We start from the raw sequence: 25,226 nt of genomic DNA on the forward strand, positions 1-25,226 counted from the left end.
CTGCTAGATACTATATCCACCCCCGATACGGGAACACTCAACAGCGCTGCCAAGGATTCTCGAAACCTGTAAGGTGGATATGGACAAAGCAGTTATATAAATACATGTAGTAGATCTGCTTATTGAGGGCACGAGTGAGAGTTTATGCTCGACCGTAGCGCGGGAGGGGGGCCCGGGGCGGCGACCAGGGCGTGATAGTAAGAGATATTTCTGCACCCTACCTAGTCTGCAACCAATGATAATTTTTTACGAGCGGGAATCCCTCTATATATGAGTAGATGCATACCTTCAATCTACACATCTTACTTGGCGGAATTGGTTCTCGCATAAAACTGTATCCACCCTTACCTTCAAGTTCAAATAGTTACTATACCACCCCATTTAAGATACCCGGCCCGGATGGACCAGCAATCGATATCCTGTAGAGTATATGTAGGTCAAAGTAACAGTGAAATTCGCATTTTTTTTTGATAAAAGACAACGAGGAAAAAAAGGCCAAGAACACAGAGACAAGGAAACAAGGAAACAAAAGGAGAAAGCTGAAGAGGAACACACACCAGATCATCAGTCACCTATCTATCCTATCCAGCCTTCGCTCGGCCAGTCAGTAGTATGATGGTTATTTGAGTATCTAGCACACATGATGAAGAAGTAGAGTAAGAAAAAAAAGAAGAAACCCACAGTGCATGTAATATCGGTCCAAAATCGCAAAGACGAGAAAGGAAAAAAAGAGAGAAAAAAAGAAACTCCCACCTCACTCACTCACTCACTCCTTCCTCTCCTTCCCCTTCTCATCCCTCTTCGGCTCAAAATCCAGCTACCCAGCACCCACCACACCATCAGCACAAGCTCTCACAAGTGCACAACAACAACAACAACAACAACTAAAAAAAAAACCATCATTATATCATACCTGATTCCCATTATAGTACTTCCTCCCCACCTCCTCCTTCCCCCCTCCCCCTCCGGCGCATCATACAGCGTCCGAATCCTGCCATTCGCACTACTCGCCCTACTAACACTCCCCTGCCCCTGCCCCTCCCTCACCTCACTCCTCCCCGCACGCCCCAACGTCGCCCCCACCCTCGCCTCCCTCTCCCTCTCCCTCTCCCGCTCCCTCTCCCTCTCCCTATCCCTCCCCGCCGTCGTCGTCGTCGCCTCCACCGGCGCAGCCTGCACAGCCACCGGCGCACGCGCCGGATACCCCACGCCCAGCACCGTCGAAACCGCGCCATAAATCAGACCATACGCCCTGCCCAGCAGCCCGACCTCGCTGCTGGCCCCGCCGCCGCTATACGCGCTGACATAGCTCTGCGCGGGGACCAAGACGAGCGTCGCCGTCGGCGCGAGGCCAAGCTCGATGAGGGTGCTCCCCTCGTCGCTGAGCGAGAGCTGCTTATTCGGCGCTGGCGCCAGGATCTGCAGGAAGCTGTAGGGGTGGTCGCTGTTGTCTGTTCTGTGGGCGTCGAGCCATGCGCGCACGTCTGTGGCGAGTGTGGCGGTGGAGGGGAAGCGCGACTTGAGGGATGAGCCGTCGAGGAGGCGGAAGGAGAGTGCTGTTTCTGCCGGTGTTGAGCGCGGGGGTGGTGGTGTGCTCGTGGTAGTGGGTGGTGTGGGTGCGGTGGTGGTGGTGGAGGCGCGTTGGCGCCGCTCGATTTTGTCGTTTTCGAGGAGTTGCAGGACGCGTTTGCGGTCTTCGGCGGCGGCGAGCTGGCGCTTGCGCTGCTGCTCGAGGTAGGCGAGGTGGCCGGCGGAGGATTCGCGGCGGGAGGAGGAGCTGGGGGCGGGGGTTGTGGAGCCGCGGCGGGCGGCAGCGGCAGCGGGAGTGGTGGAGTCGCGGCGGGCGGAGGAGGGTGGTGCGGGGGAGGTGGAGGGTTGTGGGGGTACTACAGTCGTGGGTACGGCAGAGGCAGCGGCGGCGGCGGCGGTGATGGGCTGCGGGAGGTTAACTGAAGCTGGGGCTGGAGCTGGGGCAGCGGCGGTGGCAGCGACGGCAGCAGGAACATCTTCGGGGGTCTCAGTCTCTGTCAGGGCTGCCTTAATCCCATCCATAAACTCGTCTCTTGTCGCTCCAGCCGCAACATTTGCCACCATCGCTCCATTCCTACACACACATCCCAAGCACTCATTAGCTACACTCCCCATCTAGCCCGCCTCCCCACTCCCCCCCTCCCCACGCCGGAATGCACATACTTGACAACAACCAGATACGGCACGGCCTGTATCGGGCAAAACGCCGCCAAAAAACCCGCCTCCACCGACCCCGCCTGCAGCCTCAGCAGCACGCACCGGCTCCGCAGCAACGGCAGCACCTATATCACACACACACACACACAGCACACTGGTCAACTCACGGCCCCTTTTTCCCCAGGCAGGGGGAGATGGGGTTTACCTCCTCGTCCTGCATGTACTCGTCCTGCCATGTCGAGCTCACCGCGCCGTCGTCTGTGCCAGCCAGTCAGTCAGTATGAATGAATGAACGGAACGAGCACGTGGGGGGACGCGTAACAGCGCGCTTACCGGCTATGAAGCAAGCGAGCGGGAGGCCCTGAGTGATTGACGCTGTGACGGCGGCCTCGATGGGGCCCGTGAAGAAGAGGGGGGCATCGGGAGCTGTCGTGGTGGTGGGAGTGGGAGTGGGAGTGTCGGACATGGTTGGTTGTGGTGGTGGGGGAAGAAGAGAAGGCAAGGTGTGGTGGTTGTTAGTGGGTGGTCGAGGTGCAGATCCCCGCCACAGCTGAGGCTCTGCAGGGAAGGGAAGAAGCGCGCATGGATCACACAGACAGACAAGGCTTGGCCGTGACTTCATTGTGGGGAGTGGGAGGGAGGACATGTACGGCCCTGCACAGCGGTCTCGAGACCCGGGAGTCGCGATATCAGAAACCTCCAACTACAGTACATACTCTACCACAACAACCATCACCAGTGCACTCCCACCACAAATTGCCCCCAACCATGAGCTGCCGTCCCCTTCTCCGTCCCCTCCGCCCCTTCACCCTCCTCCTCCGCCCCACCCTTCGCACCCCCCGGACCCCCGCCATCCCCCGCCGCCACGCCCACTCCCCCGCCGACGACCCCAACTTCACCTCCATCCTCGACCAACCGCCCACGCTCATCCGCAGCGGCCGCAAAAAGCACGGCCCGGGCCTCCTCATCCTCGCCGCCATCCCCATCACCGCCTTCGCCCTCGGCACCTGGCAGCTGCAGCGTCTCGACTGGAAAACCCGGCTCATAACCACCTACACCGAGCGTCTCCTCCGCGACCCCCTCCCGCTACCCCCCCACATCAACACAGCGCTCATCCCCGAATTCGACTACCGGCGCGTCCTCGCCACGGGGCGCTTCCGGCACGACCAGGAGATGCTTCTCGGGCCACGGGTGCGCGAGGGCGAGAACGGGTATCTGGTCATCACGCCGCTGGAGCGCGAGAACGGGTCGACGATACTGGTGAACAGGGGCTGGATCGCGAAGGAGAAGAAGGAGCACAAGAGTCGGGCGCCGGAGGCCCTGCCGAGGGGGGAGGTGCAGGTGCTGGGGCTGATGAGGATGCCGTGGAAGAGGAATATGTTTACGCCGCCGAATGCGCCCGAGAAGGGGGAGTTCTATTTTCCGGATGTGGCGGGGATGGCGAGGCTGGTGGGGGCGCAGGAGGTGTGGGTGGAGGAGACGACGGGTGAGTGATATGAGAGAGGGGGAAATGTGAAATGAGGAGGGAGGATGGTGGAGGGAGAGGGAGAGAGAGAGAGAGAGAGGAGAGTGTTGACGGGTGTATGTGTGGTGGGCAGATCCGGATTATATTGCGGCCATGGACCACGCGGTGAAGGGGATCCCGATTGCGAGGGCCGCGGAGGTCAACATCAGGAACAACCACATGCAGTACATCTTCACCTGGTGAGCCACTCCTCCTCCGCTCCCCCAATTAGCCATATCAGACAGAGAGTCTGACTTGCGAAAGGTACGGCCTCTCGCTCGCCACCTCGGTCATGTTCTACATCCTCGTCAAGCGCCCGCCGCCAGACATCACCAAGCGTGTGCGGCAGTCGGGCGAGTGGGCGTAGAAGAGCAGACCCAGTACAGCACAGTACAGCACAGTGCACCCGCATTATAGCATAGTGGCTACATAGAAAGCTGCGTGTGAAAAGGCCGGCTTCTGATTGTTCTTACACTGCTGGTAGTTCGTTCGTTCCTATTGTACATTTACAACACCTATCCCATCCATTCCTGTATAAAATTACAGCTAGCTACTATTGACGAGAAGAAGTAAGAAAAATAAAATAAAAAGTAGAAGAGTAGAACAAGAAAAGAGAAACTCCTAATAAAAGCAAAACTAAATGAAATGAAAGCCATGTTAATCTTGCTACTTACTGCCTGCCTGACTGACCGACTATGTCTCCCCATTCTCCTCGGCCTCCACCTCCACCTCCACCTCCACAGCCTTCCCCTTCCCCCTCCCCTTCCCCTTCCCCGCCGCCTTCCTCTTCCTTCCCCTCGCACCCTTCACCACCGGCATCCTCACCTGCTGCAGCAACTCCCTCGGCAGATGTCTCTGCGCCAACGAAAACAGCGTCGACCCCTCCGTAATCTGTCTCTGCCTACACTCCACACTCTCCACATTAGCACCCACTCACACCACACCAACCATACCCCCCACATCCACCCCACCCCTCCCCAAGAATTTACTCACCTCCCCATCAGCACCACCACATCCCCCTCCTCAATCGTCCTCCTCCCCGCATGCCCCGCATACACCGCCAAGTCCCCCGCCACCTGCTCCCAAAACGCATCCGACGCCTTCACCAGCGCCTCCAGCGCCTCGCCGCCAATCGACGCGCCGCCAGCAAACGTCTGCGCCATCTTCTTTATCGTTGCGCGCGGGAAGGGCGGCAGCGGGTGGCCGTGGCGCGAGAGCGGGTGTTGCTTGCGTTTCGCCTTTTGTGTTTTTTGGGCTGCTGCGATGTTGCGGGCGGTGGCGGTGGTGGGGGCGTCGTTGTCGTTGTCGTTGTCGAGGCCGGGGGAGTACTCGGGGGGGGCGCCGGTGTCGTCGGAGTCGTGAGCGGGCGCGGGGGCGGGGGAGCCGTCGGGTTCGGTGGGCATGGGGAGGAAGTAGGAGTCGCCTTCGTCGAAGGCCAGCTCCTCCCTTCCCATGCCCATCGTGACATCGCCCTCCTCGTCCTCGTCGTCGTCCTCCTCCTCGGGCACAAATCCCATCTTCACCTTCCCCAAAGACTCCTCACCGACACTAATCCCCCCCACCGTGACATCCCCCACCCCCATACTCACATCCGCCACCGTCGTCTCCCCCGCCCCCTCCTCCCCCTCTTCCCCCCCCTGCTCCCGCAGCGCATCCAAATCCGCAAACCGATCATCCCACGTTATGCCAAAGCTCCCCCTCCCCCCCCACGGCTGCTCACTCACCGCGCGCCGTCCCCTCTCCACGCTCCTCGCCGCATCGGGCCGCTCAAGCACCTCCCACTCCTCCTCGCCATCATCATAAAAATTCACCTCCGTGCGCGGCCGCTCCTCCTCCTCCCCCGGGTCGGAGAAATACATCATCTCCTCCTCCCGCACGCGCGGCGTCTGCACGGGCGTCGGCACGAACGGCGCCGCGGTGGGCGCCAGGATGCCGCTGAGCTTCAGCAGCCAGTCGCGCGGCGACTCGCGCGCGGGGGCGTTGTAGCGGCCGGACTTGCGGCGCGAGGGGGTCGCGGCGCGCCGCGTGAATGCGCGGATGGCGTGTGGGGAGCGTGCGGTGAGTTTGGGGGCTAGGCGGTGCGCGCCGGGGGTGCGGCGGGTGGAGGGGTGGGGGCGTAGGTGGTGCGGCGTGGTGGGGGGGGGGCGGTTGAGGCCTGCGGCAAGGGTGAGGAGGTTTCGTTGCGGGGTGGCTTGTGGGGATGTGGTCGTGGTTGTGGTGCGGGGGGCTGTGGGCGTTGGCTGCGGTGCTGCCTCTGCTTCTGGCTCTCGTGGTGGTGATGCTGCGGGTGGTGGTGTTGGGGTCGCTGATACAGGCGCACTCTTCACCACCGGCGACCTCCTGATAGACTTAGTCGTTGGTATCGGCGTCGGGTTTGGCGTGCCAGCAGCACTGCGTGTCTTCCTGCCACTGCTCGCAGCTGCAAACGGACTGCTCACAGCAGTGATCTCTGCACTTCCCGCATCCACCGGCGTGCCTGTGATCTGGGAGCTGCTCTGTACCACCTGGGTTTCTGCCTGCGATGCCGGCACTGGTGCTGACGCTGATGCTTCTTCTGCAGGTGTGGCGGTGGGTGTAGCTTCTACTTGTACTTGCGCCTGTGTTTCCTCCTCGGGGAACTCGGTCATGTAGTTTGTTGGCTGCGGCGGGGGAGCTGCCATGCCGGGTGGGGGGGTCCTGCGGAGTCCCATTGCGTGCTGTATCTTTGTTCTTCAGTCTTTGGGTAGATAACTGGTGGTGGTGGTTGTGGCAGATGGCCGATATCGGTGTTTGTGTCGATGTCTGTCGGTGTTGGTGTTGAGGCGTTGAAGTGTCAATGATCCCACCGTCGTCGTCGCGTATTCCTTGTTCAGAACGAACGCGGCGTGCACGTGACGCCCCGCAGCCATCCCAGCAGCCCGGGTGCGTGTTACCCTGCCCACCCACACTCCCACCCGGCGCACTTTCTCTGTGCAACACCGAAAGAAAAAAAAGGTTCCCAGCCTGAGCAGCGCAGCGCAGAGCTTCAACCCAACACCACCACCAAAGATCTCGAATATCCCCACCACCACCACCACCAAAAACCTCAATTGCATAACCATGGACGACGACTTTGACGGCGCCGACGTCCGCGTCGAGGCCACCACTCCCGCCGCACCCTCCACCGACGCCCTCTCAAAGCGAAAACGCAAGCGCGAGAAAGAAAAAGCCAATAAAGCCGCCGCCGCTACCTCTTCAACCCCCACTACCAACTCCTCCACCAACTCCACCTCCCACCCCTCCAAAAAGGCCAAACCAGCCCCCAAATCCACCCCCATCACCACCACCCCCGACGACGGCTCCATCGACCCCACAATCGCCCACATGGACCCCACCCTCCTCGCCGACCACCTCATCTCGCGCCACAAGCACTGGCACCCCGCGCTCAGCGCCGTCGAGCTACACGACGCCCACATCCCCGCCACGCACTTTTCCGACACGACGCACTGGCAGTCACAGCGGTCGCTCGCAAATCTGCCAAACTACCTTGAAAAGTGCTGCCGCGTTGCCGGCGCGAAGAAGTTCCGCCTGGACCAGGCGGCAGAGGCGTGCGGCGCGCCGCATACGCTGGTTGTGACGGCGGCGGCGCTGCGCGCGTCGAGGGTCGCGAGTGCGCTGAGGAAGTACCAGAGTAAGGATGCGATGGTGGCGAAGCTGTTTGCGAAGCATATTAAGCTGGCGGAGAGTGTGGAGATGTGTAAGAACAACAGGTATACCCCCACCCCCCCCCTCCCTTTCTTACCTGTGGAGCGTTGTGGCTAACGGGGGAGAGTAGAATCGGCATAGCCGTCGGCACACCCTCTCGAATCCTCGACGTGCTCAAGGAAGAGGTGCTGCATCTGGACGAGCTGCGGTGGATCGTGGTGGACGCGAGCTATGTGGACAAGAAGGGGTTTGGCGTGCTTGGGATCCGCGAGGTGCAGGAGGGCGTCATGGAGCTGTTTGGGCATGAGAAGGTGAAGAAGCGGTTTGAGGAGGGGCTGAAGATTCTGTTTTTTTAGACATAAAAAGTTGGTGGGACTGTATATTAGTGGAGTTTAATAATGTCGTGTGCTTGCAGTTGCTTTGTGGGTGCTGGTACATATGTGGAATAGCGCATTTAGAGACGGGAGATGGGGAAACACTACCTCGATCCAGAAGTTAGTATTGAGCAGCCTCAGAAGATTCCGTTACTAGCAGCCCGAGCCTTACACGCACCTCGAATTCCCCGGCACTCCCTTTCGCCGCCATTGAAGCCAAGTTTGCGAGCTAAAGGGCCGAGTGATGACCCATGACGCACAAGACTCTCTACTCCAACCTCAGTCCCTCAGGTCAAAAGCAAGTTCCATAACCTAGAGAGGCTCTGAATCCGCAAGAGATACCATAATAGACCCCTTTCACGGGTGCATAGCCAAAACAGGGGTGGTCAATTCCAAGGTCCCGCCCCCTGCGCACCGCTCATCACACAGGCGTATATCTGAGGCCGACCAGTTTGCTCTGTGCTGCCCAGTGAAAGCGCCATGGGCTACCACTGCCTAGCCGCAATTCAAAAAAAAAAAGAAACGGGAGCCGCCAAGGCAGGAAATTTCCAGAGGCGTGAACGTCGTTGCGACTCTTCCATAACAGGAGGTATGACAACCACGCCTAGCGTAAGAGCTATAGTACCTACATGTCGCATGTGTGCATCACCACCCGCGGTCGGCTTCGGACACGAATCTAGAGTAGCCGAGTTTCAAGTTACCATACCATGTAGTAGCACGGGCGATAACTCCTGTTTGTAGGTGCACTCTTTGCAAACCTTCAGATTCGGGATTGGTTGTCATGTGTTGGATCATGGGATATCACTCGGTGGTCTTTCGCGCTGGATGGATCTCGGGCGGGGTCGCTATGGGTACTAGGAGGAAAAGACGTGCTTGAGAAGTGTTTGGGCGCTTTCTAAATGGGTTTTGGTCAAGGTGTCGCTTTTTCACATGCCGAGATATAGGTTTTCTACAATGGTATTGTTTTTTCTCATCACGCTAAGTTAGTGTCAATGATAGTTTGACCGGTAGTTGAGACACGGGTGTACCATGCTTGTTGCTACATGTATATACGTAAAACACATCACAGCGAGCTCACAAGCACAAGAATCACTGACGGACTGTAGTATTCAGTTACACAACAATTTATTTATCAGTCTATGATGCGAAAAGCATCTACTCAATAACATAACAATATCCAATTTCCTATACAAGAATCAATAACATGCATGACATCCAATCTATATCTCCAATTTCCTAACATAAACCAACAACAAATCTATAAAATAAAAAAAAATCACAATATCCAATTTCAAAAAGTCCCAAAGCCCCGCACCTATAATCCCCACCTACGTCTACGTCTATTCAAGCTCCGACAAATTCCTCTATACCCTATCTCTATACAATGAGAACAACGGGCCAACCCAGTAGGTCTAGACGCAGCTGTCAAACTCACTGGAACTTCTTCCAATGAGTCGGAACCGCGGACCACATTTCCGCCCCAATCGACCTCAGGTGTTGTTTCCTCTCCGTCTCCACCTGGCTGGATACGCACACCCGCAGGATTGTTTCCATTGCTGGACGAAGCCTCTTCATTGTCATTGGGCTCATCGTCGTCGTCGCCTTCATCATCGGCATCGTCATCGGCATCGTTGGCTTCTTGGTCGCCGTCTGATTGGTAGTCACCGTTGAGATCGTAGCCATCATCTGAATGGTTGTCATACTGGTTGACATGGACATAATCGTCGCCATTGTCATCACCGGAACCATTGCCACCATTATCTGAGCCATTGCCATCATCGAAGTCATCGCCATTATCGGAATCATTATCATCATCCGAGCTATTGACGTAATCGTGGCCATTATCGGGACCTCTATACGGGAAGCCAGCGGGAGGTTCAGGGCCACTACCATACACGTAGTCGAGGCTGCATGTCGCGCAATGATCGGCATACCGGACATACTCGCCATCGAAAACACCATCGTCGTTGTATCTGCCCCTCAGGTAACCATGACCATCATCGGGATTCATCCAGTAATGATACCCGGAGTCGTCGATGTCGGTGTTGTACAGGAAGTATTCGCCCTCAAAGTCGCCGTTGTCGTTCCATGCACCGACCCAGTAACCAACGCGGTCATCGGGATTAATCCAGGTACTGTGCACGAAGGGGTTGCCCCAGATGCCATACCCTACGAAGAGGCTTGTCCAGTAGCCCTCCCCGGCAACGGGACACGGGCCCATACAACCGCAATCCTCGAAGGGAGTCACCCAGTAAATGGCCTCGCCAAAGGGGTTTATCCAGTAGCCATTACCGATATAGCTCCAATAGTCAACACGAATCTCGCCATCATCGGTGAAGTCGAGGTTTTCACTCCACTCACTCCGAGAATCAGAGCTAGGGTACTGGACATCGAGACTTCCGTGATCTCCGTTCACGTCGTTGAAGTCACTATCATCATCGAAGTTGATGGGCTCATCATCGCCGCAAAGACTTCCGCTCTCTTGAGTAGAACCGAGTGACCTGATATCACAATCGGAGTCAGGGTGCTCGACTGTACAATACTCGGAGCCGATCTGTTCAGCTACATCGGAATCGGAGTCGGAGTCGGAGTCGGAAGGTTGAGCTTCATCAGGATTGGGATTGAGACGTTCATCATCACCAGAACCGGAGTCGGAAGACTCAGCTCCATCAGAACCGGAGCCGGAAGGCTCAGTGTCAATAAGGCCGGGCCAAACACCATCGTCATCATCAGGAAGATTTGGCAGCTCGATATCAACGTCGACAGTAACGGACCATGCTTGGATATCGGCATCCGTAGCATTATCGATCTCCAAGAAGGCGGTCTTCACAAATTCCTCATCGACAGGCACACCATTCCTCAATGCCATCCTCAACTTCGCCTGCAACAGCACCATCTTCCACATCTCGATCCCATGTGGTGGAGGTATTTTTGAGAGATCGATCTGTGCCAGCATCTCATACATCTCGTTTGCACAGCAGAAGCTGAGCTTTCCATGCCTGATGTACATATCGATGGTGCTAGAGTCATATCGGCCCTCGATGTAGGACACGACATACCGCCACTCGGCGTGGTTGACGAATGGCCGGTAAAACGGGCAAGGACAAGGAAAGTCCGGGCCGGGTGACGGCGGCGGTGACGGCGGCGGTGAAGGTGATTGTGAAGGTGATTGCGAAGGTGATGGCGGCGGCGGTGCGGGCTCGTCATAGGATTCATCGGAATCGGAATCGGAATCGGAATCGGAATCGGAATCGGAATCGGAATCGGAATCGGAGTCAGAGTCAGAATCGGAATCGGAATCCGAGCTTTTATCGGAATCCGAACTGTCTTCGGAATCTGAACTTTCACCGGAATCCGAGTTTCTATCGGAATCCGAGTTTTTATCGGAGTCTGAACCGTCTTCGGGATCTGAGCTTTTATCAGAATCCAAGCTTCTATCGAAGTCTAAGCTTTTATCGGAGTCTGAGCTTTTATCGGAGTCTGAACTATCTTCGGGATCTGAATTTTCACCGGAATCTGAACTTTCATCGGTATCTGAACTTCCATCGGAATCCGAGCTCTTATTCGAATCTTTGCTCTTCTCCTCATCACCATCGGTTTCCTTGAGGAAGTTTTCCCATTCCTCGACTTCTTCGTCGTCAAGCATTTCATCATCCTCATCCCAATTATCAGTCCCACACTCACGCCTATAATCGCGCTCATACTCATCCAGGTCTAGACCATCGTCCTCATCCTCATCCTTATATTTGTTCTCATTTCCGCTCTCGCTCTCACTCTCGTCTTCATCCTCAATCTCATACTCATACTCATACTCATACTCATACTCATACTCATACTCATACTCATACTCATACTCATACTCATCCTCATCCTCATCCTCATCCTCATACTCCCCATCATTCTCACTCTCGCCTTCACTTTCATCACCACCCACACCCTCGTCTTTATCTTCGATCCCATCTTTATCTTCGGCTTCATTTTCACTCTCATATTCATCCTCTTTATTTTTGCCCTCACCACCATCATCTTGGGAGATCTGGTCAACGACTTCATTGAGGGTAAAAAAATACTCATTCTCATATATATCATCGTCATCGTCCACTTCATTATTCTCTTCTCTTTCGTCATCAGCATCCATTCCCTCATCAGGGGAGATTTCACATCCGGATGCGATATTTTGAGATGCAGTGCTTTGAGATGCAGTGCTTTGAGATGCAGTGCTTTGAGATGTAGCGCTTTGGGATGCGGTGTTTTGGGAACCACTCGCGATTTCGCTGCCAGCTTGGGCTCGGCGACCGGAAATTGATGCTCCGCTTTGGTCGGTAATTGGACTCACGACAACCCCCGCAAGATTGTCGGCAACCCTTTGAACTACGGCGTTGAAAGTCCTGGAACCACGGCGCCAAGGACGTGCCGGGAACATGAACATGCAGACAGGTTTGTTTTCAACGTAGTCAGACATTTTGAGGTAAGGTAATAAGGTTTTTAAGGCGTAAGATTTTTAAAGAGAGGATGATATCCGAGAGAATAAGTTATTCGAAGAGAAGATGAAATTGGGAGGGGGTACGATATCCGAAGAGATGATATTCGAAGAGATGAAGTTGGAAGAGAGGATGATATTCGAAGAGAAGTGACGTTCGAAGAGAGGATGACTTCCGCGGAGAAGATGATGCTCGAAGAGAAGATGACGTTCGAAAAGAGATATTTGAAAAGAGTAGTATATTCCAATAGGGGATAATATTCGAATAGAGGAAAGTATACGAAGAGGTAGTAGTATTCTAAGAGGCTATGATATTCAAAGAGATGATCTTCGAAAGAAGCGATAGATTTCAGAAAATAGTAAGAGACTTGAATGTTATATTTTCTGAAGTAAAGAATACTGAGTTAGTTTGATAGTGAAGAAAATATGTGGGGGGTTTGGGGGGTGGCTAGGGCTTAAATACATATACTCAGAAGAGCTCGTAGTTCCTGCTTAAGATAACAGCAGTTACCTCATGTACATGTTAAATTGAAAAATCGTTAATCCAGTACATAATAGATAGTCACACTCACGGAGATATGACGACCACGGAGGTAACGCTTCTATTGCAACGCTGAAAAATAACAAAACCTATTTGTAAATGGATATGTCGTTGTTTTTAGCAAATAGGCCCGTGGGATTGAAGCGAAGTTGTGGCTAAAAGAAAGGGAAACAAGACTTGCTAATTGGCTCAAGTTACGAATATAGTATACCACCATTTTCCTCTGAATTTACTCCTACAACCTTGCCTTAAGCCCATGGATTTATTTGCCAGCTAGAATTCTTCGGGTTTCATACAATATTTTGAATTTACTAAATTTGTAAGTTTGGCAGTCCCGCGGACGGAAACAAACCAAATATCCCCACAGGCCGTCTACTCTATCACTCGTTGTTTTGCAGTAATGGTGGTAATGATTATCTGCACATGTTCTTAGTAATACCTCTAGCCTCATTCGGGCAAGCTTGATGAGTCCCACCCAAAATGGCAACATCAAAATCTATTCATGTAGCGACTTCTTGATAAAAGTAGTAACAATGACAAATTATTACGCTCTACGAGTACTTATAATTACACTCCACGAGTAATCGCCAAAAATCGGGATTACACGGATGCGCACAACGACTAGCATACATTATATTCCGAGCCGTGTCCCATAATTCACTCCGCGCCGCCCTATCTACATGTAGTTTCTCGCTCTTTCATTGCAATCCAATGGTAACTATAACTGACCTAGAACACTACGACAATATGTCCTAGTATTTTCTTTTCTTTTTTGTCAGGCCTTAAGGAGGGAATTCACCTACCTCTGAGGTGAGAGATAAATTTCCTCAACGGCAGCTGCAGCCGTCTTGGCAACGCTTTGTTAAGAGATATGTAATTTATTTGTTTGGGGACGGAGCAGAGATTTCTACGTTCAACACGAAGTTTTGGTAAGAAGAATTGGGAGTGTGTGGCCTAAGGTTAGGTGAGTTCCCGAGGGTTAGGTCAGGGCTAGGTGAGTTTCTACACGTTAAACAGAGGGAAATTCAGGGCTAGGGTTTCTTCTCTCTCTGTCCGATGACATTGAACTCTTCCCGACTCTGTGGAAACACAAAATTATTTTGTCCCACTCCTCCTACCCGAATCCAAACACACATTAAAGAAGCTTCTGGTGATACTGTAGTCACACCGATGCCAGTGATTCTGCTGTTCAACTTCTACAGCACACAAAGATGCGTAGAGTATAATGGACCTAGGCCGGTCCGAGACTGTTTTCACACACGGGATGTTGACAGCATGTAGCCTTGGGTATTGAAAGACTGTTCCATTTCCGGTTTTGTCCGTCAATACGTAAACTACGTGTAGCTGTTCTCATAATGTCTGCTGTCACATACACATTAAGCGAGAGCCCTTTTAGGTAACTGTGTACGTATGCAAGTCAGTGCGGACAGACAATACGAAAAGAGTTGTAATTGCTATGATGTATGTATAACCAGTGATCTTGCCCTCTACACGGTGAAAACCCGGGAAATACGCTGAGGCGTAAGAAACACAAGATAGAAACTACAAATTACGAGACTTCCTATATCATATCAGTAGGCCTTTCTAGTGGGAAAGTCACTGCTCCACAGTGGTAGCCTGTGGCTTAGTGTTAGTGATGGAGAAGCCTACTGTAGTTCCTACGAGATACCCGTTGAAGTATCTTGTTAAAGTTTCGGCAGGATCGCCTAATTGAGTAACAAACTACATGTAAGCTTACACCGCCCCGGCCGACCACTCCACGTGGAACCCCAACTACAACCTGTCAATACTCTAAATAATTACATGTAGACTGCTTAACTGCCCCTCCTTGCGAACGAGGATAAATCCGCGCGAGCTAGGAGGTACTTGCATGATGTACCTAGGAAGTACATGTAATTCAGGGCCTTTGTCCAGTTCCAAGTATTTACGACCGCCAGGCCCAGGCAGGGTCTCTCGAGGAGGATACCTAGGGTCAAAGTCCAGGGTGTCGTTTATTTAAAAGCAGGGCACATTTTGACATGTCGATGACACTCACTATGGTTGGTGCGTACACCATACCGCGGAAGTAGTCGCCACCCACACCCTCTCTTTTTTTTTTAGTCTCGCACTCCCGACTCAATCTAACCCCGTTACAGAAAAGCTCTTCTACTTTCATTTGTTTCCCTTGTATTTCGAATCACGCTCATACCTGTCACAAGATTTACTACTCATATCGACCTCATCACTAAAGTAACACAAACGACATGATACATTAAACAAAAAAAAAAAAAAAAAAACATGATACCCTTAGACCTCCCCTGCGTCACTATTTGGCATGCTTCAATGGCATGTATGTAGTCTAGAACGTAAGAAATCCGAGATTTTGAAATTGATCCCTATGGTTATTTTTAAATTAGCGGGTTTGTGGGACGTGGATGGGTCTGCTATGGTATAAAGGAGTATATGGGTAAAAACCGGGAAACCCCAACCTAGACCCATTGAATAGAGTCAAACTAGGATAAAGAGGAAATGGTACCAAAGATCAAGAGAGAAGCCAAGGGAGCTGGCAGGCTTGGGGGGAATAGGCTCTACAATATAGAAGTAATTTTTAGAAAGGACCCCGGGTGGAACCCCCAAGACACCCTCGTAAGTATGTATGTATGTAGATACTAGCAAAGACGCAAAGTCTCCACGTAATGTGTAGGCTGTGTTTTGACATCAGAATGAGAGACCTAAGGTTGAGAGATACATGTATGGAGCCCAGAGAATGTGCGTGTTTGTATCATCCGTCCAACCGATAGCCGAGTGATTGTTCATGATGCACGATTTCAATGTCCACAGAGAATAGGTAAGCCTTAAATGGTGGATAAACCTGAATGGCCCAAAAAGCTTGTTCGTTATTCACTGAAACTCTTTGCTGTATAGTCTTTCCTGTTGGATATTCAATCTATATAGGGGAATTCAAAAGGGCAACTCGATTGCTAGTTAAATGACAATATAACTGAGATAAATATTCGTATAAAAGCCTGATAGCCAATAGAGACAAGAAAAAAAAGTGCACGATGGAGAAATCCACGGTCACATCATCCAGAGAGGCCGAATTATTTGAAAGAGATATAGTTTTAAGAAGAGTAAAAAATATATTCCACATGACTAGACAATTAGTAAAGACCACAAAAACGGTAGTTTTTTCCCGGCCCTGAGTATGAGCACACACCATTCATTCCAAGGCCTTAGTCTGAATCCTGAACATATGAGTGCTTCCTCATCTCCCCAAGCCTGAAACGAGCTTGAGTCAACCTGTTTTCGAGTTCTTTGATTTCAACCTAAACAACAACCAAGAGATTAATGTTAGGTATAAAATATTTAGGTAGAAATCACATACCTGTTGTTCCATCTCTTGGACCTTAATCTCGTATCCACTGAGTTTGGAGTAATCCATAGCCTCATTCTCATCATTATTCTTTGCCGCAATGATTTCTTGAACCTGTTTGACCAGTGATCTGCACGCGCCTGTCACGGCCTTTGAGGCAGTTTCCAGACGTTCTTGCGATTTAGACATGAAAGACGCCTTGACCCGAGAAGCTGCGACAAGCTGCGCAGTTGAAGCGGCAACATCATTGGCAACGACAATCCTATATCGTTATTAGCCTGTATGTAAATTGTACCAAAAATGAAAGCCATACAATTGCTCCAGCTTGTTACGTCCACTAAGCACACCATCGGCTGTTTCGATAAGCATATTGGTGGAGGTAGCCACTGCCTTGGCAGCGGAGATCAACCCTTCTGTCCAACGATTGTTTCGTTTGTAGAAAGCAGTCCGAGAACTGTTTCCTTTGCCTTGGGCCACAATCTGAAAAAAATGTTAATCTATATACCTAAACAGTGGCCAGGGTATAATTACCTCTTTTTGAGAGATAGTGGCAGCCTTGAGGAGCTGAGCAATTGCATTCGTAACTGCAATTGCAGCGTCCAAGATTGAGCTACAATATATAGTTAGCTATCAGACTCTATAATAACGAAAAGGAAAAAAAAAGAGAAAAAAATTAGATCTGACGTACTCATGGATTCTAATCTCAAAAGTCGAAAAGGCATCTTTCGGCTTCTTCATGAGTTGGGCCAAGCGTGCCGCAGCGGCATCGATAGCGTCCGCAACCTTACTGAGCTCATTGTCCACAAGATCACCAATGTCTCCACTAGCCTTTGACAGATCAGCCCCTTTGGTCATGAACTGTTCGGCAAGTTTCGTCAATTTCTGGAGGTTCTTTTGAACTTCCAAATTACTGGATACAACGACATCCATCTTCTGATCTTGGCTCAGCCCGTCCAAACGGAAAGACATGAGGTTCTGGAAAAACTTGACACTAGTATTCGCAGATTGTCTTGCTGCTGCCATGATGGCATCGCTTTTATTCTCGTCAGTGGCTAATCGTGTAACACCTTTAGCATTGGCCAACACATCCGAGATTGCTCCCGCAAAGACATGAAGCGTCTTGATGATTGAAGACTGAGGGCTATTGGGGCCATCAACAACAAAGTTGTTAAATTGGGTGGCAAATTCCGTAGCGCTAAGCTGGGCTTTCTCTACCTGTGAGAGAAGATAGCCCGGCGATGCGCTCTGGTTTCCTGCATTCATGGGAGACTCAAGCTCGTACAAAGCGTCGTCCACTCGCTGAACACCGCTCTGTAATACAGAATCTGTCCGATGTCGTCAATAGGCTTTCAATTTTCAGATTAAGCTAGCTTCATACCTATGATTTCTGTCAATCTCTTCAATTGATCTAAAATTACCCCGTCAATTTGTGCTTCTAGAACAATATCGCTCTCGTTGTTGTGCTAAACATAATGTTAGAATAGAGACATCAACATATCAAAACTTAACGAATTCATACCAATCGCATTTCGTTGAGCTCCAGGAGAGTCTGATCCATCCCTGCCTTGAATATCTCTAGTTCTTCCTCCTTCTCCCGTAATCGTCTCTCCATGTCATGGTCTCTGTCACCAACTCTAGATTGTAGTTCGTCCAAGGCTCGTTGCTTACTACGCAACAGCTCTTCCATTTCCGCCATTTCTCTGTTGTGTCGAGATAGCAAGGCTGAGAGTTCAGTGCCTTTGGATTTTTCGTTATTTTCGGCTTTTTCTTGAGCAAATCGAAGCTCTCTTCGAACCTTTTCAACCTCTTCTTTCTGGGTCTGGAACATATGGTTAATACTAACACTTATTAAAAATCTGTTGAAAATAAACTTACTCCTTTAACACGGTCTAGATCGTATAATGCACGATCTCGTTCTCGAATCATGTCTGCCAGCTCAAGATTTTTGGATTTCATTTCTCGCTCCAATTTTTCTCGTTTATCGTTTGCCTCTTGTGCGGATGCAGCCTTGAGCTGGATTTGTTTGAATTTACCAAGCAACTCCAAGTGTTCGTGCCGAAGCTGGGAGTAAAGCTTTGCTAAAGCCTCGTACTTATTCTTCCACATGTTCACTTGCTCTATAAACAGTTAGCATACCAATAAATAAGCTTTTATCGGATACCTTACCCTGCAAAGACCTGATTAGATCATCCTTAGACGCTAGTTGCTGTCCGATGTTGGATTGAAGATTTGCAATTTCACTCTCCAAAGCTTTTACTTTTTGATCATACGATTCGAGCAATAGCAAATGCTGATCGTGGTGTCCTTTATATTCTAGCAATTGTCGTTCGAGTTCTGCAACATGCCCTTGAGCTTGTCTCGCCATTTGATCTCTCATTAATTGCTCTTGAGCTAACCGCTGCTGCTCCATTTGTTGCCTCTGCATCTCTTCGAACTGAGCTTGCTGTTGCATTGCTAGCATTTGTTGTCGCCGAAGCTCTTCCGCTCTTTGCAGCTCCAATTGGTTTTGTTGTTCCTCATAATCCCGCTGTTGCTGTTGCAGCTTTTCACTTGACCAGAAATCAGAAATTGCCTCAGCTTCTGGTTGTGCTGGAGGAGGCGGGGGCGGAGGTGCGGTTTCCTGGGCCTCAACTGGCCTACGTGGAAGAGCCGGGGCAGTCTCTCCATTGCCCAGCAAATTGGGCGGATCCTATCTTATGTGAGTACAAACTAAACGGCCAGAATTAAGCTAGCATTACCTGCGGCAACTTCGGTGGAGATATCAACTCAGTCAAGTATCGAAGATTTGAGCACTCGTAGTAAAACCGGACTAAACGATAATGTTGACCGTTGTAGCGTTCCCGCAAAGGTGCGAGAGCATCATCATCACCAGTCGCTATTCTAAGTTAGAGAACTATACTGAGAAAAAGGCTTAATAGAGATTTACTTTGATGCATAGCCCTCAACATGCTGGTGATAAATTTATAGATTCCATAACTTTCCTGAACCAATGGTACCAGAGCAGAAATACGACATTCATTGTCAACACCATGCCGGAAATGAGAGAAAATTAGTTTTTGGAAAGTCTCAATTTGGTCTTGCAGAGTCATCAAATCCATAATTGTCTCGTATCTGTAAAGAGTTAGCTAGTGTTTAGCAACATACCAGAACGTCTAAATGATACCCTTCATTTGGATCATTGATCGTTTTAAGACTGATATATTCTTCATAATCAAATACACCTGTGTGGAAATTAGTTTTCACTTCTTAAAAAGAAAGATCGAGCTCCCATACCATCGAACTCCGGGTGATGCCGGTGGAATGCAAGCTTGGCCAAAAGGAAATAGACATATTCCCGAATCAATGGTCCATAACCTGATCTTGGAGTTAGCTGTTCGGCAAGATGATTGTTATTTCCGAATGATACTGCCGTACCCCGAATGCCTTCATCGGAGGTCCCGTTAGTAAGTGATTCCAGCCACCCGGTATGGGCATGCGCTTCTCTGATTGTGACTGGATGGCCTTCTTGGAGAACTTTATGGATGCAGATCAAGGCTTTGAAGGTCTGAACTTCGCTTTGTAAGATGGGTAACCTGTGAAGTGAGCTCCGGTGTCAGCGCACGGACTTGCTTGAAATAATAGGAGTAAAGCTATAGACCTACACTTTCAAGCCTGACCAAAACGATGTCGATGATTTGTGATCCCAGGTGTAGACGATGCACGACCGGACATGCTTCCCTATAATTGGAGTTCTTTAAGCTCTATGCCCCTGGATCCCGTAGCTTCGAAGGAGCAACACACGTTTAGGGGCCTTTTCCTCTATGTTTTAATACAAAGGTTAGCCGATTATCTACCAACCAAGTTGTATAAATAAGATGTTAAATACCAATATTGGTAGCTTTCTTAATGTTGATTGAGAGGTCCGTCTCGGTTCTATGAGGGGTTCAGAATGAACTCGTCATTAGTCTCGATTTCTCCCAGCTATGTCTAGTCAACGAAAAGGTGTACTAGGGAGTCTTTCTAACCTAGTCATATCGACATTTCGCGACGCGCCGCTGTAGGACATGGTGAACAATAAGTACGGTTCCCGATGCTGAGGTAGTTATTGGAAGTCTCGTGGTTAATCACTGAAGCTGGGAGTTGAGAGGAACGCAAGCGATGCGAGGGCAGAAAAGATACCCTGGCTGTGTAGGTACTTGACGGGAAGGTTTGTTAGGGCGGGGGGTGCTCCGTGGGGTGTTTATGTATGTACCTAGTACACTCACTAGCACTGTAAGGTATTACCTGGGGAACCGGCGTGGTGAAGCAGTGAAGCTCTGCCAAGCCGGGAACTCGAGGTGGTGAGGCGCTGGGGCCGCGCAACTGTCTGACGACTACAGAAATCACATCGTGATTGAATATAAGGACTCAGAATAGGACAATCTACCTATTTGAGTAGTTCCGCTTCTATTTCGATAACTAAATGCGCATTAATACCATACATGAAGCTCATAACTACATGTGCATGTCTACCAGTATACATAGAGGAAGAAAAAGAGGAAATGCCTACTATAAGCACTTATGATTATATCCTGTTTCCAGAGATTTTAAAACATAGTTCTATAGAACGAATAATTCTTAAGCACTTGACAGTAAGATATTCTCTATTAACAATCAAATTGAGGAAGTTCAAAGTGTGGGTTAGGTTTGGGAATTCTGATAAGTGGAAGCATAAGAGCGATTGATCTCTACCATGAGTCTCGAATAAGGCACAAAACGAAAAGGGCATGAGCAAACAACTTCTAACCGCAAATAAACCACAGATTGACCTCTACATAGGAGACATCATATCGAAATACGCAATAATCAAGCACCCAGGACAGTTGCAGTACAGGCCGTGTATTCACAAAGGAGACTTATGAAAAAGAAGAAAAGAAGAAACCTAGTTCTTGTTCATGATTAAACCAGCTGCCTCTTACAAACAGGAGGGCAAAGGTGGATTTCATATAACAAAGTACACATGCTGCAGAAGCTCACGAAGCAAAGCACTGATATCGCTGGCGAGAACTCTCCCCTCGAAACGTTGATCTTGCGTAATGTCATATGATAGCTGATGGTGAGCACCTGGAATGGAGAGTAAATACGTTAAGCGGGTAAGAGTGGTCGGTAGTGATATTGACAAAACCATACTCACAAAGGCTATGAATATCCACGCTGGAAGAAACGTTTGTGGCTTGTTATTTCCACCCACAAGCTGGAGTGTCCAAGAAGTCAAATAAGCGTTTATTGCGCCGATTGAGAAGAGTCGAACTATGGTGGCTAGTTATCCATTATCAGTCGTCAGCCTGATTCATATGGCATCCCAAGCTGTTGTAAACCGCTTTAACGCCATGGGTGAAGAAAGAAAGGGGAAGACCTTTGGGCGTGTAGTAAATGAGCCTAGCAATATCAGCAAAAGCTCGCGAACAGAATTCGGATCGGTGCCTACCATCTCGCCATAAGGTTATTAATTAAGATATATGAAAGATATGCAGAAGTACCACACTATTGATGAATGGTTAGAATCATTATTCTACATGAACGTAAAGCTTTAGACCTCTAGCTGTACGCACCCAAAGGCATGCCAACCAAAGCTCAACTCCGGAACACCTCAAGCCTGCGTTGCCCAAAATTGCCAAAGCACACCTAGAAAGTCCTAGTATACTCGGGCATACCGAAAGCCCTCGGCATAATATCAAGGGAATATGGTAGCATCTATCGACTCCCAAGATCGAAGCCACTCGGGGGTGCTGGAGGTTGGCCCTGGAAGGTTTTGTGGGATCGCGAGGGTCCTCTCGCGCAGACGCCGGAGCCAGCTGAGCTGTCTACGCGGCAATATGCTGCCGCGATGCACTATATAGGGTGCTTTTAGGGGAAAAGATGATGCCGAAATTCTGTATGATACGAAAGCTATGGTAGGCTGTGAAGGTTGGAACGTTAGTGAAGACAATTGACGCTACCGAGACAAGAAAGGAGCTAGGCATGAAGCAAGGTACAAGGGACAAGTGGAGGGATGAGGCTCAGGCGGGGCAAGCCGAGGTGTTTCAATATATGTAAATTTTGTGATACGAAAACTGGCACCAATATATGAGAAGTATAGATAAATGCACTCATATGAGAGTGTTTGAATAGAGCCGGTTTTATGTATATCTTACCTGTTGTATACGACTGTTCCATTTCCGTACTACGAGCATTTTCTTACAACTTTGAAACAAACCTTGTGAACCCCACATCGTCGTCACCACAAACCACCACAATGGCACATTGTCTCCTGCGAGCGCGAAGTACTATCTTCCCCAAAGCCTCCCCCGTTTTGCAATTTCTGCGGTACAAACATGCTGGCCAGGCAATGACGATGCCGTCGTCGTCGAGGGTACAGCGGAGTGCGTCGGTGGCTCAAAGGGAGCTTATTGGAGATGCGACAACAGACATTGGGCTACTTACTGGTAGCGTAGGCCCTATTTTCCCTTTAGTCGTTCCCTTATTGAATAGAAATATCAATTTCTCATAGATACATTTATTATGCCCACTGGGGCGAACTTGCCTTCGTTATTCAGCAAGCCGGGGGAGCGCCTCTCCTTGATCAAGTTCCGAATAAAGCAGCGCCTCTATGATATAAGAGAGTAAGTCAACTATAGCAGAGATTCCTTTTACATACCTCCAGAAAAAATCATAATTTTTATTTCACAGTATGGCGGTCTTCAAATGGACTACAAAACAGAAACTTCGGATTTGGGAGCCTAAAAAAGTAGCGCCGTCGCTTCACAAGGACATGTACACCGCTTTCGCCGAGTGAGAGGCCTGAATTCGTTCCCAATGCCTACCTAGACTAATTTGAAAAACAAGTGGAGATTTAGACAGTCTTCGGCTGCTGTGCGGTGATGGTCTACTAAACTCGTTTCAGAAGCGAATCGCAGCGCGGAGACACACTCAAATGAAATGGAAGCTACACAAATTGTTAAGTAGACCAAAAGTCGTCTCTAACAAAGCACATCACTATATGGGTTATGATCAGGACAGACGGCAAGCTATTGTCAGGATCCACTCACTGCAGGTTCTTCCCCACGCACATACTCCGCAACAGCATAAGATAAAGTACTAAGTCTGCATACAGAGCCTTTCCAAATTCGACGCTCAAGGAAAACTCCTTAAGGGCGAGCCAAAGGAAGTTGTCGAATACTTAGTAATTGAGAAAAACTATCACATGGGGAAGGAGAGTCCTTGGTACGTCTGGGGGACAACCGAGGAGACTACAAGTACGTACCTTTTTTACCCTCTTTTGTGTTCAAGCATACTGATTTTCCGGCAAGTGCAACGTTTCATTGAGGAAAATAGGAAGAAAGAAGCTAGAACCAAACACGCTTATCAATAAATCAGAATGGATGTCTGATAGAGGGCACTATCATTGATAGAGGGCACTATCATTGATAGAGGGCACTATCATTGATAGAGGGCACTATCATTGATAGAGGGCACTATCATTGACATGTATATTATAGCCCTACATGGATATATTTACAATGATGTATCAATGCAGTACATAAACTTTACTTTTCATGTTTAGGACTAGCCCTCGGTCCTGCCTGCCACAAGTAGGCTATTTGATGTAATAAATACCTCGCTCCTAGAACATATTTTGATCTATGTAAATTTATATTATTTACTTTGCGATCAAATGGTTTGACACAAGGAGTGATTTTCTATCCCAGTTTTTGAGAAAGCTACATGTATGTATGTAGGTACATGACCCTGGAATTTAGTACTGCCAGATGATTCCCCTATGTATCAAGTTATCTTTTACTGATTGGTATAAGTTATATCTTAAATTGGTAGGCTCTGGGGCTATTTGAAAATGGCTGGTTTTGGCGTTTTTTGGTGTGGTTTTGCTTCGCAACGATGATCTACGTCCAAGAACTATACATACTAGCAAAGACGCTGCGCAAAGTCTCCGGGTCCCGTAACGCTTAATCGTAGCCCTCCTATACGTAACCGGAGACTTTGCATCTTTGCTAGTACCATAGCTCCTTTGATATAAGGAGGATTTATATAGTACCTTTCATCATCCTTTGCGGTAACTCATCTAGGCTTAGTACTGTAACGTTGCTTTGGCGAACTAGAATACATGTATGGCGCGAGAAGGCATAGGGGGTGGGTGTGTCAACTTCAGAGGAACTTTTTTTGTATGGGAATTAGAGAAAATTCCACCGTCAGGCTAGGCGCTAGTACCATTATGGGGGTAGATCTCCCAATTCCTATAGATTGATTGGCTGCAAACGCCGAAGTTTACACACCTACCCACCATAGCTTCTCGAGCCATATGTGCTCGAAGATCAGGATTATTACTTACCATACGAGTGATATTTGATGAAGGATTTTAATAGTACTGGTCCTCGAAAACCGTACATGTATTCAACGAACAAGCGTAAGCCTACATATACTTATGTTATTTGAGAGGCTTGGCAAACGTATTTTGATTTGATGGATCATGTACATATGTAGTTATGGCTAATCTATATCTCTGATTACCTACTAGTACATGCACAGTCAACATGAGTATAATTATAAGGACCGGCATGGTATTAAACATCTACACCATCAAAATCTCGATGGTAAAGAAAACTCAGCACAAAGTTCCGCTCAACTCGCACACTTAATGGATAGCTTCACCGGCCGCCTAGCAACGGTTAGCACATATATAGTCGATCACCTGACTTGCTTCTCAATCTCTATTTTTCTTTATAGTTACCACTGGCCGTTGGCCAGAGTCATATCGGAAAGTCAAGATCTCTAGTTAGAGCTCACGTGATCACCGTAAGGTCTCACTGATTACGCAATTGCATAATTATATAAGTCGATCTACTTACCACTTTGTCATTACAAAAGTGCTTTTTCTTCTTTTTTTCCCTTTCAAAACAATACTAGTAAATACTTCAGAAAGAAATTGCTGTAACAAAGGTTTTCTATAGTAACTCAAATATGTTACTGGTATTTCGAACTTTTCAAAACGAGTACTAGTCGACTACAACTAATTGCCCTTGAGCTTGCTACCACGCGCGCCGCGTAAGTATATGGCGTCTGAGAAAGTGATTTATAGGTTGGTGGTTTCTGAATAATCATATGGTGAACTA

The 25,226-nt window shown here is 49.4% G+C and overlaps 8 protein-coding genes across 8 annotated transcripts; 3 read left to right on the forward strand and 5 right to left on the reverse strand.

The window, feature by feature from the left end:
- Window positions 1-762: 762 nt before the first annotated feature.
- On the reverse strand, window positions 763-2,653 carry LAJ45_06756 (uncharacterized protein; the record flags this gene model as incomplete). Its single annotated transcript, XM_046116318.1, has 5 exons — window positions 763-817; window positions 914-2,104; window positions 2,194-2,312; window positions 2,393-2,445; window positions 2,521-2,653. The coding sequence occupies 5 exons, from the start codon at window positions 2,651-2,653 to the stop codon at window positions 763-765; spliced, it is 1,551 nt and encodes a 516-aa protein (XP_045970521.1).
- A 302-nt stretch (window positions 2,654-2,955) lies between these two features.
- Window positions 2,956-4,058, forward strand: LAJ45_06757 (uncharacterized protein; the record flags this gene model as incomplete). Its single annotated transcript, XM_046116319.1, has 3 exons — window positions 2,956-3,673; window positions 3,786-3,891; window positions 3,956-4,058. 3 exons carry the CDS (start codon window positions 2,956-2,958, stop codon window positions 4,056-4,058), a joined length of 927 nt encoding a protein of 308 aa, XP_045970522.1.
- Window positions 4,059-4,384: 326 nt separating this feature from the next.
- LAJ45_06758 (uncharacterized protein) lies at window positions 4,385-6,381 on the reverse strand (the record flags this gene model as incomplete). The annotated part of the gene is made up of 2 exons (XM_046116320.1): window positions 4,385-4,592; window positions 4,685-6,381. The coding sequence occupies 2 exons, from the start codon at window positions 6,379-6,381 to the stop codon at window positions 4,385-4,387; spliced, it is 1,905 nt and encodes a 634-aa protein (XP_045970523.1).
- A 388-nt stretch (window positions 6,382-6,769) lies between these two features.
- Window positions 6,770-7,710, forward strand: LAJ45_06759 (uncharacterized protein; the record flags this gene model as incomplete). Its single annotated transcript, XM_046116321.1, has 2 exons — window positions 6,770-7,419; window positions 7,485-7,710. The coding sequence occupies 2 exons, from the start codon at window positions 6,770-6,772 to the stop codon at window positions 7,708-7,710; spliced, it is 876 nt and encodes a 291-aa protein (XP_045970524.1).
- A 1,358-nt stretch (window positions 7,711-9,068) lies between these two features.
- LAJ45_06760 (uncharacterized protein) lies at window positions 9,069-12,190 on the reverse strand (the record flags this gene model as incomplete). The annotated part of the gene is made up of 2 exons (XM_046116322.1): window positions 9,069-9,092; window positions 9,164-12,190. The coding sequence occupies 2 exons, from the start codon at window positions 12,188-12,190 to the stop codon at window positions 9,069-9,071; spliced, it is 3,051 nt and encodes a 1,016-aa protein (XP_045970525.1).
- A 3,660-nt stretch (window positions 12,191-15,850) lies between these two features.
- LAJ45_06761 (uncharacterized protein) lies at window positions 15,851-20,146 on the reverse strand (the record flags this gene model as incomplete). The annotated part of the gene is made up of 20 exons (XM_046116323.1): window positions 15,851-15,881; window positions 15,946-15,966; window positions 16,029-16,054; window positions 16,114-16,363; window positions 16,415-16,581; window positions 16,633-16,711; window positions 16,790-17,426; window positions 17,480-17,564; window positions 17,621-17,920; window positions 17,977-18,218; window positions 18,268-18,790; window positions 18,840-18,976; window positions 19,028-19,212; window positions 19,265-19,322; window positions 19,375-19,455; window positions 19,516-19,673; window positions 19,743-19,818; window positions 19,882-19,899; window positions 19,967-20,013; window positions 20,106-20,146. 20 exons carry the CDS (start codon window positions 20,144-20,146, stop codon window positions 15,851-15,853), a joined length of 3,162 nt encoding a protein of 1,053 aa, XP_045970526.1.
- Window positions 20,147-21,018: 872 nt separating this feature from the next.
- Window positions 21,019-21,789, reverse strand: LAJ45_06762 (uncharacterized protein; the record flags this gene model as incomplete). Its single annotated transcript, XM_046116324.1, has 6 exons — window positions 21,019-21,183; window positions 21,254-21,378; window positions 21,476-21,498; window positions 21,548-21,603; window positions 21,672-21,715; window positions 21,774-21,789. 6 exons carry the CDS (start codon window positions 21,787-21,789, stop codon window positions 21,019-21,021), a joined length of 429 nt encoding a protein of 142 aa, XP_045970527.1.
- Window positions 21,790-22,354: 565 nt separating this feature from the next.
- On the forward strand, window positions 22,355-23,470 carry LAJ45_06763 (uncharacterized protein; the record flags this gene model as incomplete). Its single annotated transcript, XM_046116325.1, has 6 exons — window positions 22,355-22,544; window positions 22,610-22,721; window positions 22,789-22,890; window positions 22,945-23,152; window positions 23,213-23,354; window positions 23,409-23,470. The coding sequence occupies 6 exons, from the start codon at window positions 22,355-22,357 to the stop codon at window positions 23,468-23,470; spliced, it is 816 nt and encodes a 271-aa protein (XP_045970528.1).
- Between the last annotated feature and the right edge of the window lie 1,756 nt (window positions 23,471-25,226).

Source organism: Morchella importuna (genome assembly GCF_003444635.1).
Source record: "Morchella importuna strain M04M26 chromosome Unknown Morimp01GS020, whole genome shotgun sequence".
NCBI lineage: Eukaryota > Fungi > Ascomycota > Pezizomycetes > Pezizales > Morchellaceae > Morchella > Morchella importuna.